The 19,751-nt window shown below is 44.7% G+C and overlaps 1 protein-coding gene across 2 annotated transcripts; it reads right to left on the bottom strand.

Annotated features, from left to right (window-relative positions):
* Positions 1 to 7,523: 7,523 nt before the first annotated feature.
* On the bottom strand, positions 7,524 to 12,361 carry erich1 (glutamate rich 1). 2 transcript variants are annotated; one of them, XM_068721688.1, is made up of 6 exons: positions 12,045 to 12,361; positions 11,666 to 11,756; positions 11,328 to 11,474; positions 9,944 to 10,333; positions 9,208 to 9,402; positions 7,524 to 7,791 (listed from the first exon to the last, which is right to left on the bottom strand). In XM_068721688.1, the coding sequence occupies exons 1-6, from the start codon at positions 12,069 to 12,071 to the stop codon at positions 7,691 to 7,693; spliced, it is 951 nt and encodes a 316-aa protein (XP_068577789.1). In that variant the 5' UTR covers positions 12,072 to 12,361; the 3' UTR covers positions 7,524 to 7,690. The 2 variants fall into 2 exon arrangements, with proteins under 2 accessions (XP_068577789.1, XP_068577788.1); XM_068721687.1 differs by having other exon boundaries at positions 11,666 to 11,806.
* Between the last annotated feature and the right edge of the window lie 7,390 nt (positions 12,362 to 19,751).

Raw genomic sequence — 19,751 nt, forward strand, 5'->3', positions numbered from 1 at the left:
ACCGCGCTAGAAGCAACTTGTTGCCTCCGGGGGTTGTTGGGTGGCCCCTCCTCGCGCACCTCTTGGTCTGATATGAAGCTGACCTCACAGGCCGGTGACCCACTGACCTACTGTAGCAGACGGCTCCAGGCCGCACACTTTTATTGGAGCTTTTCTTCTACCAACAGCTTTAATTGTGTTCAAACTCCCCCATTTAATGTGTTTGGCCTCTAAATTAATGAAACCACTTTTACTGATAACTCTTTATTAGTGCATTAATGACACTTTTTGATTTGCATGAATCTGAACCCTAACGGTGGATACAACGGACACAAAAAGTTAACAGAACTGATTTCCACAGTAGCCTTGGCCTGCTGTGGCTCTGCTACATTACTGGTTTAAATCGTGACTTGAAAATTTAATTTGATGTTACTCATTATACACCGCAAATTATACATTCACTAAAATACTGAATAAATTCTCTCCGAAGCCTTGTATTATATTTAAAAAAAAAACTAATATAATGTGTGGGGCCAAATCATTTCGATTTAGATACGGAGAATCATGTCTATGAATTGTGACTAACTTTTGTATAATAGCTATGCTGGTGTTTAGTATACTCTTAACACTCTTTTACACTTAAATTGTCTCTTTTCTTGATATAAAAATTGTAACGTATCGTCTTATTTTGTCAAATCTGTAAGGATGGCATAGGCCATTGAATCGTGACTCCATTGCAGGGGACAATATTAAGAAATCTGGTTGGAGCAAGATACATGTTCATAAATAAAATATATAAATAGACAATGGCACATATTTGTATATTGTCTACTTGATGAAGTCTGAAGCATCAATATCAGTGTCCGCAACTGCTCTTTGGATAAACCGCCTCTTTATAATAATGTGAATGTCAAGACCCTAATAACGAGGACGACCCATCAAGTGAAACCTGTGTCCTACATCTAAAGTCTAAAATTTACACAATTGAATGATTTCAACTGTTACAAAGTTGTAAAATCAGCGTCTAACCTCTTTAAGCCTAATTACAGCAAAACAGCATGAATTTGCACTTTGACTAAAAACACATTTATTTGTTGGTACAAAAAGCACAACTTCATCGCACAACACGGTACAAAAAAAAACACCAGACACACAGGTGTGACTAAGTGCAACAGTAGAGCAGCATGTTTGCCAAATGCTTTTATTTTGTAAATCTCTTCCAACATCTTTTCATTAAATATTCATTGTATCGCTAACAGAACAAATCTCTCCGTTAATGGGCACAGCCGACGTGGAGTTTGTAGACCTTTACAGATTAAAATGAACGAGCACTGACATGTGACACCCACACAACAAGCTAACAGGTTTAATACTGTGCCTCCAAACATTCCCTGTGTTTTATTCCAACAGCAAACGTCTTCTCAGATAATCATTTTTTTTGTTTTTTTTGTCAGTACACTGTGTTGGCAGTTCCCCCTCACAAACTGTACGGTGCTGATTGAAACAGGAAGTTTGCTGCAGTGAGGAGGCAAGCTCCCTCTCCCTCGCCCTCTGATTGAGATCAATAGGTTTCCACAGTGCTCTGTGCTCACTGTGCACCACTGCAGTAAAGAGAGAGAATCCATCAAAAGCAGCAAGGTGCATTACACAACCTCCAGCCCCCCGCCCACGTTGATTTAACGCTCATGGAAGTGCAATGCCTGAAAATGACTTTAAAGGGCAGTTTCTCTCGCCAGCGTGACGGATACTTTAAGACTCGGATTTTAGAATATAGCGTCATACATGTATCCGATTGTGTACATTTTATTATAATGATTTTTTTTTTTTTTCTCGTTTCGTTTCATATAGTGACAGAATATCCTGTTGTTGTGAAGCCGTCGCAACCCCATTACGAAATAGTTAATGGGGCGTCGGCCTCTGTCCGGAGCAAGGCGACCTATTGTTTGTTCAGTGTCTGATGCCAGTTGGAGCCATTAGCCTCCTTTGCTGAGTGGATTACGACTGTTTCGTTGGTGACCTGCTGCGCCCGCCTTCTGGAGGGCCGCTACTTGGGCTCTAAAAACTCCCAACAACTGGCCGCTGGTCCAATTTGGCAGACGGACAAGGATGGCTCTTAAACAATGAAAAACGTATTACAAGGTCTGGCTGACCGCTTAATTGATGAAAAACGCAACTTCCTCACCACCCTCCTGTTTTCACAGCTTTCCATTATACTGAGATACTTCCTCCTCCTCCTCCTTCTCTCCCCCCCCCCCCCCCCCCCCCCCCCCCCCCCCTCGCTCGCGGAGAAATAAAACTCACCCTTTTTACGGCTTGGTGCCGTCACACTTTGAGATGTGAAACACAAAACTAACTGCATTCAGTCGTTTTATTTTAATATTCTTAGTCAAATGAAGAGGCTGTACACATAAAGACAGTATCCCCCTGTGCTGTCCATAAGGCACAGCACGCATTCTCAACCACACTCAGTGTCTCGCCAAATCTCAAGTCCCTTTTCACTGCTACATTTTTTTTTTTGTTGTTGTTGGTGTAAACATAAATGGAAACACCAATCCCATCATGAATAAATCCATGTATGGCAGTGGGCCGAATGGTGGACACTGCAGGGGGAATGGTACAAAGTTGGGATGCACAGGGACTGTCTGCCTCTCACAGGTCCTTGTCTCTAATACCAGATTAGGTGAAGTAATATGTGTGCCAAGGAATGATTTTCCACCTGGGTTAATCCCCCCTCTAGAGGATAAAGGTTTATCCAGGAGGAATCACCATTCTGCCTTGCCTGCCTGCCACCCGTAGCGTCCCAGCGAGGTAAATTAGGAGTCATAATCTAGTATTTGTGTGTTGTTTACGTCATATCAAATGTACCTAATTTTATTCTATAATAAGAAGTGCTTTCAGTCTACAAAAGTACCCTGCCACTCTCTGCTTCCTCTCTCACCACTTTGACCAATCCCTTGGAGGATTTAACTTCCCCTGAAGCACCGGTCACTGATTCAGCCACAAAAGCCAACCCGTGTCTTCCCTCCGCCGTCTCTTGATTGACAGCCGGTGCCAGACCACGCCAGCAAAACGCCACGGCTTGTTGATGGACGGCACCTGCTTCTCCTCAGAGGAAATCAATTGAAGTCATGGGCGGGAATGGGAAGGGGGGGGGGCGCTCAAGCACTTACACATGGCTGTGGAGGGAGGATGACAGCGAGAGAGAGAGAGAGAGAGAGAGAGAGAGAGAGAGAGAGAGAGTTGCCAACCATCTGTGTACAGAGGGGCACTGCCAAGCGCCAGTCCATTTTTTTTACGCCAGCGCCTCAAAAAGACACACAATGTCTCCAAATGAAACACGTTAGCTCCTTTGAGCTACATTCAGCCCCAGTAATCAAATCATTCAAATTGCTTCGTTCCCTCTCGGTGCATTAAAGACTCTAATATTAGTGAGTAATTGATTCCATCCAATAGCTTTACAACTATTTTTACATGAGTTGCACAGAATTCATTATTACTACACGACATCCAACTTCTTGCGAACATAAAGGTTGGGGTCAAATATCCACACTTGCGCAGCTTCAGAGAGCACATGGGCCACACAGGGGGGCCAGCATAGCTACAATCTTAGCCGTGCACAAGTGTAGTTACTGGAGCTCAACCTAAGAAGTTGGACAATCTATATCCAACCTAGCGTCGAAAGGTTGTTATTTCATGGCGACTCTCTGGCCCACAAAGGACGGGGGTGGGATCTCCTGGCAGGCACCGCCCCGGCGATTCACATCCAGGAAGGGGGTCCTTTGGGCCGCTGTGCCCACCATGCTGGCGTCCGTGTGCGTGCCGACCCACTGCAGCACGCGGGCGGAGGGCCGGTGGTAGAGGGCCAACTGCCTGGAGCTGTAGCCGCACATCCCGATCCCCAGGGCCCCCAGCAGCATAGCCATGCCCGGCATGCTCCTCACGGCCGGGGGCGCCACTGACACATTGTGGTAGGCCTGGGTCTGAAAGGAGAGGGTGAAGCGTGATCGGAGGAATGTTTGATTCCCTAAGTGTTAATGCGGGTATGGAAGATCAGAGCAAGTCTGGAAAATACCACACCTTCCTGGCAAACAACGACCGAAGAGCTGTGATTTGCTAATGTGCTAAATATATGCATGGGTGCAGATCAATTTTAGGCAGTGATTGTGCCCTGCAGCCACCCGCCCCTGCTTCAAAACATTTGTTTGTCCCGTCCCCCCACCCAGTCCCACCGAGATTAAAAACTCATCTTCTCTCATTTACCAAATCGCAGTCTATCTCTTTTGACAAACAAAAGGCTCGTCTATTTTGCGATACGGGCAATTTCCTCAGTGGGCCCTTGACAATTATAAAGCGCATAGAGGAGCAAATAATAGAAACCTCGTAGTTTCAAATGAAGCTGTGTCACAGACAGTTAGGAAGCCATTCCCGTAGCTCACTCGCCCGCTTCCCATTTCCATTTACAATGCAATGGACCGTCACAGGCTTGCATTTCTCCATTGTTTGCGATAAACACCACCAAAAAAGGTGATTGTGTTTTGTGAGCTAAAACAAAAGGCATACTGGAACAGAAGCCTGGAACGAACACGTAGTTGAGGACGGTGTGTGTGTGTATGATATGATATGATATGATAGTACTGTACTTCATCATCTTGTCACAACAATCTGTTGAGACACTCGACTGAGTAAATCGCTGCATAATGGCAGCGCGAGGCTTAGCGACACCAACCTGCGGTGTGCAGTGTCTCCGTCAATAAACTTCTGCGCGAGCCCATAAAACCAGCGCCTTGCAAACACTTCATTACATCAATGGCTGCTCTCAGAATTGTCAAAGTTATTTCATCTGCCATTTCCTTCTGCTCCTTAAGGACCAGTAGAGACGGAGAATGCCAGGCAGCGTATACTCCAGACTTCAAATCCCAGACATTGTTTTAAAGGTCTTAAATCAAAACAAGTTGCTTGATGCAGAAAAATTGCAAATAAAGTGCGATCCACTTCTGCTTATAAGATCGTTGGCGAGCAACGTCCAATGACTCAGCGCTTTATGTTCCTGCTACCCGGCACTAAGGACAGCTTTAGTGTCACTACGCATCTAAGAGTGAAAATCACAGCGCATCAAAATATTCTTCTCTTGATACAGTATCTACTTGACCCTACATCTTGTTCACCTTTACAACAAAGAATCATCGAAGGATCCAAACTAGTGTCACTTTATTTCATGAATAAAACCGCTCACTCTCACCTGCAGCAGCCGGATGTAGCCCGGAGTCAGTCTTGGGACTCTGAAAAACATTTCTGGAGCGTTTCCCGCGACGGTCCTCCTGTTAAATAAGGAACGAGTTGTGAAGGCCGGATAGCACTCGGCTCTCTCCTTCTAAAGCTCCTCTTCCTGGACGCCCAGGGACAGCGGGCCTGTCCGGGTCTGCGCTTGGACACTTCCGACCTGTGCTCAGCTGTCTGGTGCGGGACGAGCCTGCCCCAGCCTTTATAACGTGTCCTTCCTGTCCTACCGCAACAGCCTATCTGCAGGTGGTGTGTCTAATTGGATTACAGGAGCTGGCACACAGGGACAAAGACGTCCGTCTAAGCAGAAAGGGAGGTTGAATGGAGCGTGGGGCTGGGTGACACTTTAACATCACAGTATACCGACCAGTAGTGGAATCATAGTGAAATTATAAGTGCTATTGTTTTACATATTTCTTTTTATAATGTATGCAGATTTTTCTCTAATGCATATATTTACCACATTGAGGTGAATATCAATACATATAAAAATATTCTTATTAATAGTTTATTATAACAGCTCAAACATCCAGTCATGATGGAGCATATTCATCTATGTATATGGTGAACGTGTGTGGAGAATGTGAGGGGTGTTGATGTACACAATTTGGAGATAATAGGAGGATTTTGATGAAAATGATGAATGAGGTGTTAACTCATACAGGTAGCATCAAGTGTAACTGATTTCTGACTTCAGCAGTTCCTTTATTAGCTTCATACAGAGGGCCCAGACCCAAGTAATTTGAAATCGGAGCCACTGGAATCCATTTGAATCAGCCAAGCGGTTTGATTTGGATGTTTTTCTGTTGATGTTGAGAATGGCTTCTCCTGCCATGTCAGCAGATTTCTTTAAGCTTTAATATCCTTCGTAGCCTCGGGGTCCCGGACTGAGGTCCTATAATGAGGTAGCTGTGCTGATAAGGTCTCTCTCTCTCTCTCGCTGGAAGAGAGGAGTTCTCTCCAGTGAGAGCAGCCAGCAATGACCTTCTTCTCATCTCCGGTAATAGGACCAAACTCTGCCTCGCAGCTCATGCATCCATGAATACTGTCGAACTCTGGCGGTGATGCCGCAAAGTCATGATGCCACTGAAACTTGTGATGCCTGCTGGGTTTTATGCACTAAAGGAAAAAAAGCATAAAGGCATTTATAGTAAAGAATAGTTAGTATATTTCAGTCTGGATCAAAGTTGTGATGTGAACGACAGACAGACCGACATCCTTAGAGCCACGGCGCTTACATTGCTAAGAAAAGTCAATTAAAACCTCTAATGAGCACTTATATAACATCCATGTTATATAAGACCTCAGTGCTCTTTGCTCCGTGCTAACGTCTGCACAATAGGCCCCTGAGCTTCCACCAGACAGCACCTGGTGCGTCCATCCATGAGCAGAGGCCACAGATGGCGGTCCTCATGCTGATTGTTCACAACTATAGTTCTACACACACACACACACACACACACACACACACACACACACACACACACACACACTTAAGAGATGTGTGTTACAGTGGGCCGGTGCGTCCCAGTTCTGGAAAGACGAGAGTTTCCTCCAGACGACGCTCGCTCAGGTCATCGCCACAATAGTTTCTGCCCCTTTCCTGAACTCATCCCTTGGCATTGAGTCGCGGGCAAATGTATTAGAATAGATTACCTGAGAAGTAGACGGGTAGTGTGGAAGGTTAAGCTACCGACTCCCCGGGTGGTTACTTGTTCCCAAGGTCCATCAACAACAATCCAGGCTGCTATGTTGAGCGTACAGTTAGATAAGGGCAACAACAACAACAACAAGTGGGTGTAGGGATCATAATAATAGTACTAATGAGCCCTAAGTATAACCAGTGTTGCGTCTCTTAAGACTATTACTTAACCCGGTGCAGTAAGGTGAAACAGCATACTTGGAAAAAATGTGGAATAGTAACTTGGTCAGAAATTGATTGGTGGTGAGTGTACTGTAGATAATTGAGGAGCTATTAGGTGAACTGCTCGGGTTTAAATGTCAAAGCATCTGCTAAAAAAAAAAAAAAATAGAGACGCTCCGGTAGAGCTGACATTTGCTTCTCCGGCAATTAGAACGTTCATTAAAGAGGACGTTGTTATGTTAATACCAGTGAAATGTTGGAAACATGGAGGTAAGTAACGGCTTGGTTCCATAACGACAACTTCAAGCTCACTCGCGGAAGGATTTGCCAACCTCGGTATTAACCGGTTTCTGTTCTTGTACAATATAAGACGTGAAAACGGATCAGACAAGGGCACAGATCAAATGGAAAAAAATAATTTAATAATACAAGTATATCATGCCGCATCATGTTAAGGTCCAACATTGCAGAAGTGCAGTATATAATAAGTCCAACATTTCAAGACGTGATGGAGCGCAAAGGAAAGAATCATTCGGTGGCGTCTCCGTTTGGGTGTGAGTCACCGTCTCATGGGTGCGTCGTACAAAGCCCCGGCTTCTTGTCTCCCTGCATGGGAAGAATGTCTGTGATCCAGTATTGGAACAGTGAAGCGACTGCAGCGGTTTCTTCTAAAACGGAAAGAGACAAAGAGCGACATCTCAGAGCTGACAACACAATACCAGAGGAACAGTCAGTGTTTTCACCAAAGAGTTTGTTTATTTTTTAACCGTTAATACCTCAAAATCCTCAGCCCAGCGTTCAAATGTACTTCTAACCTCTCTGCACGTCTGTCTCCCACCCGAGACGGAATATTTATTCTACTTATTCTGGAACACACAGAGTTAAATTCAGTGAATCTTTTCAGAGCCCAAAATGGACGGTATAAAAAGGGGAACCGGTCAAGCCAATGTCATTTACGAGGTGAACTCCAGGGTGCGGTAAAATCTGCTCAAAGAAAATCTGCAGTCAATCGATTGCCGCAACAAGGGCAGACGGGGGGGGGGAGCTTTAGTGAAGAACTTTAAAAAGGCACACCTTCTCCACAAGCTCGTGGATTAGCTCCTGCGGACGATGTGGGTCGCATTAAAATACAGACCCGCTGCCTTTTATCGAGGTGGATGTTGGCTCAAACGTATCAAATAATTTTAAACTGTCACACTGCGGGGAAGCGTCGGCGTGAAGTCAAATTATAGCGAGAACGCCAGTGCCCTTCAACTAAAATGATAAACATAGCAAAGGTGAGTTAAAGGGAAACTTTTCACAGAGTTTCAATCACAATGAAGCATTTACAAGCAGCGAATAGAAGCATGACTCATACAATGTGAGGCGGGTGAGGATTGAGGGGGGGGGTTTGAAAAGCTTTCAGGCAGCCGTGGAGCAGGTGCATGGAGAGGATAGGCACAACTAAGGCAGGCTATATTGTGGGCTTTTTAAATTTTTTTACAGTGTTGTCTTGGCGACGGGCACAAGCGGAAACAAGCGGCACTTTGGGGCCACCGATAAGACGCTGGCCTGAATCTCCTGACTGGTCTCTCTCTCTCTCTCTCTCTCTCTCTCTCTCTCTCTCTCTCTCTCTCTCTCTCTCTCTCTCTCTCTCTCTCTCTCTCTCTCTAGCTCCGCCTCCCCCTCTCCTTCTCACACATAAACACTTGTGTGTGCGTGACAGCAGCAAAGTCCCCGCTGATCCTATTATGCAGCCAGCTAGCCGACCATGCAGACACACAGGCACGGGTGACAAACGTGCCGGGGGACTCATGAGCAAAAGGCAAGACGAAGCATGTTCGTCCACACAGGGACCTGCTGTAGTGACGCAAAATAAAAGTAAGGGCAGGTATACTCATGGCGAACAATAACTACGAATTCAAGGGGCAAGCAGGAACAGAGAGGCATGTGTTGACCTGTGTGGGGCAGTGTGGACAGGGATGAACATGAGACAAGCATGGAGCGGCACTAACGACAGCGATCTCATCAGTTTCACCTTTCCATAACTAATCCCTCATTACATTTTTATTTGGGATGTGTGGCCCCATCGATGCACCACTGACCTGCAGTCATAGGAGAAGTGTTGCAGAGCTCCCCCAGTGCCTTTTCCAGTTCGGCCGCCTGTTGCCGCCGAACGAAGGCCTTGAGGCCGCGGAGCCGCTTCAGGACGGAGGGGGGCCGGGATCCGCTGGCTATGTCGCTCAGGAGGTTATTCACGGTCCCGGACAGGAGGGGGCGCTCGCCTGCACGCAAAGAGGCTGCAGAAGAAGCACAGGAGGAGGGAGGGGTGGTCTGTTAATCGAGGGCAATCGACATCATGATTTAGTATTTTCTGTAACATCAGAGGAGAACATACAGCAACAGATGTTTAACGCGTCGTTTTACAGCTGTACTTGTGTGTGTGTGTGTGTGTGTGTGTGTGTGTGTGTGTGTGTGTGTGTGTGTGTGTGTGTGTGTGTGTGTGTGTGTGTGTGTGTGTGTGTGTGTGTATATATCCGTTGTATGTCCACACACACTATCGCCATCTAGTTCATTCACAGTTTTCATTGACACGTTTTCAGCATTTGGCAGAATTTAATGATGTGTTCCTAAACTACATCTTAGAAAGCCATCAGCTTTGTTCATCATAGCACCCAAAAATAAATAAAAAAATAATTAAACTATTCCTTGGCAGGGTGTTTAATTTTCCAAATATTAACATTGGCAGGAGCTGTAGCAATGGCTACCAGATTTTTGCACAGAGAATGCACGAAACTGGCTGATCCTAAAAAGGTGAGCCTCGCTCTGATCAATACTTACAATCTGACATATAGATTTGCATTGTTGTCCAGAGGAAGTCTGACACCTCAGCAGCTCTCCTCTCGTTATCCTCCTCTTCTTCTTCCTCCTCCTCCTCATCTTTCCGGTATGTGAACTCCAGTGCAGTGGCCCGGGGCATCAGACCCATGGCGAGCAGCTTCTCTTTGTGCCGTTTCTTCTTCAGCTTCCTCTTCTTGTTCCTGCTTACGCGCTCTCCTCCCTCGTCCGCGGGCGCCGGACTCTGACCCGTGCGGCACTCACTCACCAGAGCTGCTCCATCTTTCCCAGAGTCTTGGTGGAGGGCTGGTTTCCTTCTCCTTCTCTTCCTTTTTCTTTTCCGTTCTTCTTCCTCTTTATCTTGTTCTTCATTGCTGTCATGGACACTCTCCTCTGTGGGCAACAGGATCAAAAAAACTTCTTGATTAGTTTAAAAACATTGTTAAAATTGAATCGCATTGCAGCCTCCATATGCACCAAAATCATTGTGTTGATCCCACTAATTAGATACTCCGTCTTTATAGCGGATTGCATTCTAATCAGCTGGTGTGCTTACTGATTGAAAATAAAACCTGCTGAATCGTGACCTCATATGGCGCAAACCAAGGACCAAATGTGGTCAACAAAAGAACAATAGAATCAGTAAACTGTATGTGTGGTGTCACTCTTCAGAGGCACCGACTCTGGTTGGTAAACGAATACCCAGCAGCAGCAAACAGCAGGTAGAGTAACACGGAAACCAGCTCAGACTTTGGATTGCAATCACCATCGAGGGTCATTTCCCACTAAATGTAAAACATGTTCAATAGAGGCGCCGTTAGGCAGACGAGTGCAATTAATCAAACCTGACCGCATCGTTTATTCTAGTGGTCACGGTGAGTCGCTGCACCGTCTCAGCCAACAAATCAGTTGCATCACGTTAAAGTAAAGCCGAAGCCTGTCAGGTAAATGGAGGTCTGCATTAAGGAAGATGATGAGCACAGAGACACGTGTAATGGGCCGGGACTCTTATGACAGTCTGATCATTCCACCGGTTCATGACAAGAGAAAGTGCAGACGGAGCGCAGACAAAAGAGGCAGTCTTGAAATGATGCATTCAACTGCAGCTTGGATAAATTGGACAACTTTACTCTGACAAACAACACAGATTAAAGTGACAATAGCCAAGGATAAAACGCCATCTGTGCTGCATTCAAGTTCTCCGCAGTTCAGACACACAATTGATCATCGCCGTTTGTTTCCGTTAACTTGAGTGGCAGAGCCAACCGAAGAAGAGTGACTTTTAACACATGAGAGAGCCAGCCAGGAGAAGCCCCATGCAGTAAATCTCTCCTAGCTTCATGGTGCACTACACAAGTCCATAAACGTAAGATTACGGTTGTCTTACCAGCTGTGTCCTCTGCACTATTTATGCTTTCTAACTGGGGGAGTGTGACGGATTTCTCCGAATCGGTCTTGTGGCCTGCGGGAGGAGGTAGGACTGTGTACATCCGCCGGCCCGGATTGGCTGCACTCTGTGTCGTCCCTGCATCCCCTGAGACAGACATGGCAAATAGAAGAAGGTAATAAAAACCTCAATGCATATGGAAGAGCAGCAGGGTGGTGTTCTGGCATGGCATGTATGATGTGTGGCTATGTTAACGTGTGTATTTTGAGAGGAATAGATTCTGGACATAGTACTTAGTACGTGTGCGAGATGCAAGTTGACCTGAAATGTGATCTCACCAATGGCAGTGTTCTGTTGAGAGGCTTTTCTTTTCACATGGGTTGTTCTGGATAGAGCATCTACTATGCGTGGTGGGCTGGCTTCCTGCTCCTGTGTGGGAGCTGCAGGGTAAAGTTTCTGAAGTACTTTTGACTGAAATACTAAGTGACATAAGAAAAAAAAAAAAGGACACAAAACAAGAGACACCACCACCTGTTAATCTGATACATTGTACTTGGAATATATCATGTTAAACCTCATGCCAAAATCAGCTCAGTCAGTTCGAGCACGTGCAGTTGTTTACAACATGGCTAACTTTAGCTTCGTTAGCTAGCTGGTTACAGAGTCATTTTTTACAAAGAGATTAATAATGTTGTCGACGACGCAGGTGATGCTCACCTTCTTTCCTACGTGCCATATTGACATATATGTGTCTGCGTGGAGGCGAAGAGGACGGAAACTTAATGCAACATGTGTCTGTAGCTGAATGAGCTAGCGAGCTAGCTAGCTGAGTTAGCTAGCTATCCAGCCTGCTAGCTTTTAAAATGAGCTCGATTCATAACAGATGCACAACATCAGACACCGGTGAACTACTTTAGCTGCTCAACGGGTTGTGTTTAAATAACCCGTTAACTGTACTTTGTTAGTGTTAACTGTACTTTAAAAAAAGCATGTCGGCTACGACTGCCAAAGTGCGATAATGCTCTGACTCCTCCGGCTGCATTCTCCCCCCTCGCGAGACCAGCCCACAGACTGACTGCATGCAGGAGGAAGACTCGCCGATTCACATTCAAAATAACGTCAATTTCATGAAACCATAGTTGTCAGAAAAGACATGCACCCTGTATATTATACATGAATATATATTTTTAATTAGTTGAATCTATTCTTCAAATCGGCATACAAAGCAGCCCGGTCCAATTGGACGGAACTGCTCGACCACTGTGTATTTGATGGAAAAGACGGAGAGTATAAGTATACAACTTACTGAGGCAAATTTCATGTGACTCCTAGTACTTTAAAAACAATGTTAAGTCACTGTTGCATGCGTGTCTCCCTCCCCAAATAATCATTCCCAAGTGTATTTTTGCCAACTTTCTGTCATGAAGTGCGAGGAGTGCGATGCATCAGACTAGAGCTCCCCACGTGTTTGGATCCTGTAACAACAGCGGTTTTTGGGGCGTGCGCACACCGAGCCAGCTGTAGGACGGAGAGGGAGCGAGATGAGAATACTAAACAGGCACCTCGTGGCTCAGCATCAGCACCGGGCTGAGTTAGGATTTGCGCACCCTCCAAACTTGGCTTGGGACCTCAGCATGTGAACGGGCTTTGCAGGAGGAGGATCCACCTAGGATGTCAGCTCTGAAGAAGGTAAACCCCCCACCCACCCCTCTCTCTCTCTCTCTCTCTCTCTAATTAATCTTTGACCAGTAACTCCTAAGGTATGACAAGTGCAGGATTTAAACATTGTATTTTATTATCTTACAGTAAATGAGAAGATGTGTGCAGTAGTGGACAATGGGTGTGTTAAGGCAGTTTGGATGCAAGATTTTCTTAATTGCTAATCTGACTTTTGGACTGGTGGCTTTTTTGAAATGTAAGAACCTTCCATAATTATTTAAACTATATTAAGAACAAAAAATGCTAAATTATTTAAATATGGCCAGCCATCACAATAATCAAAATAATGTTTTCTGCATCACTTGGATGCAAGTGCATTTTGTTCTCCTCTGATTTGCCTCATGGATGTCATTCCTGCACTTACATTTGTCCCTGAGGAGGAGGCTTGAACGAGGAGCATTTCAAGCGGAAAAAAAAAAGCCCTCTTTACTGCTAACTTCTCAAATGCATGTTATGTCAGGTTTGATCTCCCCCAGACTCCTCCTTTTTTGTGCACTGTCACGTAGTTCTGTGTGTGCCATGCCGACTGTGGTCTCTGTGGGTGTGTGGCTTTCATTGACTGCATCTGAGTCCAAACCCAGCACCGGCAATCCTGAATGAGAGCGGAGCGCCAGAAAGCTGAAGGAAAGAGGGCACTGGATGAGCTGCAAGCTTTTGTAAGAATCAAGGAACTACACCGACCTGTACAAACATGTTACATAATACCTTACTGTGAACGTGGCGTTATGAAGCATATGGACAATTCCCACAAGCCCTCTGATATGTCGAGTGCTGAGACTTGTGACTGGGCAGTTACTTAGGAATCAAGCCTCTTCTGTTGTTGTGGATGTTACGAGATTAGAAAAAAGTTAACTGCTGCTTTCTGTAAAACGCTTGTCATCAGTTCTGCAATGACACGTCGTGTTGTTTAAGATTCAGTGCAGTTGCAAAGTATCGATGTCTCAGCTCCAATAGATTTCCATCACTGAGCGACACGAAAAGAAGGGAAGTTGCGTAGAAAGCCCGCTTCAGCACTGCCGCCGAAATCCGCTGCAGTGCGCGGTACTAGTCGGCGCACACTGTCAGTGACAAAATGCTGGCTGCCAGCACTCACGTAGTCAGACATCATAATCACAGAGGTGCTAAAAATAGGAGACCATGTTCATTGCAATGCTTCAGAAGCTCAATGGAGTTGTTGCTGTTTGCCCTCGCAGAAGTTGTACCAAGATGCTCCTGGATGTTGTGTCTCCTACCCTGCTCAATAATACAAAATGTCTTTATTTTTAGACAGGAGTGGTCAGCCAGCCTTTTCTCAATGACACGCATGCTGCTTGGGTAAAACTTTGATGATGGACTTTTTCACTCGCTGGTCTTCTGAAACGGGGGGGGGGGGGGGGGGGGGACACTCAAACATGGAAGCTGTGTTTTCTGCCATGGTAACAAGCATGTTTTTATTTCTGGTCCTAAAGAAACCTCCCATGTTCATTCATTATGCAGGTAGCGAGAAGTGCTACAGTGCACTGGAAGCAAGCAGTCGGCAGCAAACGTAATTACTTCTAAGCAATACGGAGGGTCATTTGACAGTATCTTTGCGCGTATACATCGTGCAATATGCATAGCTTTTGTATACCTAAAAACAGAAGGAGTGTGTGGGCGGACAGGTGGCAGGCAGACGGTGAGAAAGACTTGTCGCCTCCGTCAGTCCTTATGTGACTGAAAAATAAATGACTTGTCATTTACCAGCTTTAGGGAGGAGGCACCTTTCACCTCATCCATATCACTCCCTCTGCTTTAAACTAGAGATGCTCCGATACTGGTGTTGGATATCCGTCCGGAACTTCCACAAAAAGCTGGATGGGATATGAAGGACAATGGGCTGATCTGGCATTGGATACTATTATTTAAAAAAAACATATATTTTATCATTTATAACCATGTATTTGTGTTTTATTTTGTTTTACAAAGTTTACAAAGCAGTGTTTAAGTCCAGCCTGATGTTGCCTGACACATAAAAAGAATGATCCCAGTCACTTCCACACAGTGAGGCATGCACTTCATGAATTAAAACGTGGGTATCGGATCGGCACTCGGTGAGTCCAGGTGTCGGTATCGGGACTGAAGGAGTCGGATCGGTGCATCCCTCCTTTAAACCAGTCTGTCAATGAAAGCCGGATGATTCATACGAGATGGAGAAATCTTACCTCATCCTACGAGGCAATTTATTTACTTAAAAAGAAGAGAGTCTCATTAAAAGCTACCAAAGAATAAAGGACACAAAAAAAACCCAAAACTAATTGGAAACTGACACCATTTCCCCCCCAGAAGCTGTTTGTAATTGAAAGTAGCTCGTTTCAGGATATTTCCAAAGCGGCTGTCAAATTGCTTGCACGCACACACACGCACACACACACACACACACATGCATGACTCTCACAGAGTTGTCAATGGGAAGCTTGTATGGACTTTGCCTACTTGGCAGTGACACGATAAGGCTCTCATAATCTGTTTGAAGATGCAGGGAAAACTCCATTATGCGTGCGGTGATGTCATTTTGGGGGAGAGGAGCAGCAGTGAATGTAGACAAGCCTGACTAAAAGTAAACGCTCAAACGCCTCTCTAATTCATCCTCTCACCGGGACCGATGTGTATCTGCTCTCTCCCTCCGTGTTCTTCTTATCCTTCTTCTCTCTCACTTTAATGCTCTCCCTTACCGGCACATGCATCTTATTCTTCCTTCTTCCTTTCCATCGGTCTCTCTTTTGTGTCTCTATTCATCCCCCCGATGAATGCCAGTGTTGCTGCTGACTGCAATAGCTGCCGCACAGCCGCAAGTCCGATGTGACTCATTACAAGGTCCGTTAGCAAGCTGCTATACTATCTGTAACCTTTCCTCTCTATTGTAATTGCACAGTCATAAATACAGACAGTTTGATCCCCTAGTTGGTCAAAATCATCATTTATGAGGACTTCGCCAGGCTGCCTTTGTCAGCCGGACGAGTACATTTTCATCACAACAGCAGCTGCCTTTGAAAGAGGACGGCCCCATGTGTCCCGTCAGGCGTTCGCCTTTTGGAACTCTTAGACCGGAAGCGAAGCTAAATCGTATCATGGTCTGAAAGAATTTACAATTGTGTCCCTTAAGGCCCCACTGTGTTGGCACTGTCAAAACGGGAAATGCTATACTAATGCAAGTGGAGGACCCCCGCACGACTCCAAGTGTGCTTGAGCTCTGCCTTGTAGAGTATAAGTCTTAATACCATTATCGTTGGCAAAAGGCCCAGCTCTTTTACAACCGAGTCTTTACTAGATCCTTTAAACCGAGGCAGTGAACTTGAATATATTAGCCCAATGAAATAGGCCGCTCCAGCGAAAGACATTGAGGCAGCAGCTTTTTTTTTTTTTTTTTTTATTATTGGGACGGATTTGATTCATCTCCAGATATTGAATCAGTGCTTTAATAGCCCCAATGTGGTCAAGCTGTTCAACACAAATGAGAATGTTCCTGCTAGTACAACCGTGTTGCTGTTGTTCAGCGGCTGAACACTCGGCATCAAACGCTTCTTCAGTAAAAGTCAGAAATCGGTGGCCATGGGTGCATGCTGCTGTTACTAAATGGGTTTCACCTCCGGAGAGCTGACCAATGGGCCATGTGTTTCATCTATCCCCCTCCAACTTTTGACGTATGAACTAATTTGCATTACTATATATGGCTCTCATGCAGATGATGCCTCAATGCTCCACTCTTGGATTTTAGGGTGGAGCATTGAGGCATTTTGGTTAAGCTTGGACACATCCGTTGGACTGAGGTCAAGGCTCCCTGCACTTTCCTGATCCACCACTTGCCTCTATGCATGAGCATGGGGGGGGGGGGGGGGTATCAGCTTCACATTTTCCCCATATGATTGCCCACCCTTGTCTCTGATACTGCATGTTCTAAATAGGCAGAGTAAAGTAAAGGTGAACTGGAAACTATACGTAGTACTATTGGATTGCATTATATGGAAAAGGTGCCTCTAATATTTCTGGCGTGTCGTATCTCTTCAGCCATTGCTGGGCTGAGTGGTTACAGTGTGCAAACCGTGTCTCCGTATCTACGGCACTACATTTGATAACTGGCCCGGGTAAGAAGGGAGCAGATAGCGCTTAAGGCAAACAGAAAGATCTTTGAGCTGCACTGGAGTGACTCCACTTCCCCGTCCTTCCTCTCTGATCTCCATTAGCTCACCAAGAGTCGCACTCCAGCTCTCAGCAACGGGCGCCAAGGTATCCTATTATACTCTGGCACTTGTGATAATTGCCTGTACCCAGCAGTAATGGTGTTGGGAGATAGGTAGCGAGCCTGTATGTCTGCGTGCGTTTATGTGGGCGGTATGTAGGCAGCTGTTTGCTTTGTGAGCATCCTGAAACACCGGCGGGACAAGAGGGGTTCCTGTTGGCCGCTCTGGTCAAACTAGGCTTCAGATCTTGCGCAGAGCCATTAAATAAACCAGGTGCATTGGAGCTTGACTTGCTGTGAGGGATTTACACCGACGTCTAGTACAACTAGGTGGACAGGGTTCTCATCCCGGTCACCACCGGGGGGGAAAAAAATCAGAAGTTCGACAAAAAGAAGACGACTAATTTCTCCTAATGTCGTAACTTTGATTTTATGAGCAACAGTTTGTGCACGAGTTAAATCAGAGAGCCTATTTCTGACGAGACAGGCCCCATCACACAGTAGATAGAAAATGGACTTTCTGGGGGGGGGGGGGGGGGGGGGGCGATAATCCTGCTTCATTTTCAGAGCGCTGACGTCAGAGACAAAGTTTCCTCATGGACGGAAACGGTGCGTGATTCACCTGAGTCGGCCCATTTGGTTGTTCGTCTCAGCTAATAAGCAGGCATTTGGTTGTTTCTCTGCTCTTCTGCCTCAGCAGTCTTTGTGTTTGTCTCTCTTGAGTGCTCTTATAATTTAAAGTATGGCTCTGTGAAAAGAGGTCACTCAGTACCTGCTTTGTCAGACATGTAGCTATATTTGAACCAATAATCAGAAAAAAATGCATAAGTCTTGTTTTTTTTTTCAGTTTAATAAGAAAAATAACCTAAATGGATGCAGTGGTGAATTTACATGTGCTACTCACTACTGTAGCCGAGGTGCTCAGCTGTCATTTTAAAAGTGGCTGAAGTTGTGTACAATGATATATATACTACTACTACTATATAGCTTCAATACTACTATATATACTGAAATAATATTGATGGCTTATACTATATCTCAGTTTCATAACACTCTTCATCAAATATGCTTGAGATACAGAAAATAAAAAAAGGAAATAATTCTGCATTGGCTTGATTTTATAGCTTGATGACCAGAATAGTAAACTTTACTGAACCCCTATGTCAAGAGAAATGTAACAGGGTAACAATGTGGAGAGTTAGCAGAAACATCTACTTTAGGGTCGCTTAATGAAGTCCTTTCTCTGAAAGCCTCAAGTTCAAAGAGATTCGGTCCTATTGGAAGAGCATGGCGGTAAACTGCTGCTGCTGCTCGCCTTTTATTAACTCACTGACTCAATGGTTTGAAGACTCATTCACAACATTTGGCCTCTAGTCCCGAGGGCACTTGCTTTGGGTTCTCTTTGCACCTCTATATTTATTTTGTTGAATTTCCATTGACTAAACTGTAAAAACTGCAAAAAACTGTTATATTTGACTCCCTTTTTAATGGGTGATGAAAATGTATTAGTTCTTTTGATTTAATAAAGGTTATTTATTTCAAGTGTGGCTGGTCTTTAGCTGAGCTAGCTAAACACTGTGTTTTGTATGAAACCAGCTATTCAAATCTATGAATAAAGGGAGAAAACAAATCTGTACAAAATATCCGTTTATGCATTTCCAGTTGTCCCAGATATGTTTCCATTGGATTGTCCTGGTGTGTCCTGAGAATCTGTCTTGTTAAAACGCGCTGACATAAATCCTCTTTTGTGCTCATCCCGAGATGAGCATAAAAAGACAAACAAACGGACGCCCGATGCATTTTCTCATGTGAAATTAGACGCGTTGCCTCCAGACTCCAATCCCTTTAAAGTGTAAATGAGAGGCGAGTGACATCTCGGAAACACTGAAGAGTGTCCCTGACAGTTTCTTTTCCACACTCCTCCAGTACGAGCCTCTGCCAGCCAGCAAGCTAGCCAGCATCAATTATAACTGTACATCATGCAGCTGTTCGAGTCATCACAAATCAGTCATTGTATCTCTTATCTCTGCAGAGATATTTGTCTCTTTTCCACTTGATTCTTGAATAGCATTTTGTTGCATATCCTGGAATAGAATGAGACACGAAGACGTGCTTTAGTCCAGCAAATTGTTTTCATGTCAAATCTCGACAACAACAGTTGCCATGTCTTTGTTTTGCCATCGTCAGTCCACGAGTTATCTACAAAAGTATGATTAAATTACATGTAATTATGCAATAACGCATTTATTCTGTGTTTTACCAAATTTTATTGAACACAATATGATTGGTAAAAAAAGATAAAAATACACAATTTAAGAATAATAATAATAATAATAATAATAATAATAATAATAATAATCATTTTTATTATAAAACTGATAAAGGAAAAAAAAAAGAGTAAATTAATCAATTAATAATTAGGAGGGGGCTTATGGAGTCTACCCCCCCACCCTTTTTTCTCTCCCTTCTTATTGGTCCTTGCATTAAGTTTTCATATCTTTTTCTCACGG

The sequence above is a fragment of the Cebidichthys violaceus genome, unplaced genomic scaffold (genome assembly GCF_023349555.1).
Source record: "Cebidichthys violaceus isolate CVI_PGR_0920_01 unplaced genomic scaffold, fCebVio1.0.p SCAF_28, whole genome shotgun sequence".
NCBI classification, from domain to species: Eukaryota; Metazoa; Chordata; class Actinopteri; order Perciformes; family Stichaeidae; genus Cebidichthys; species Cebidichthys violaceus.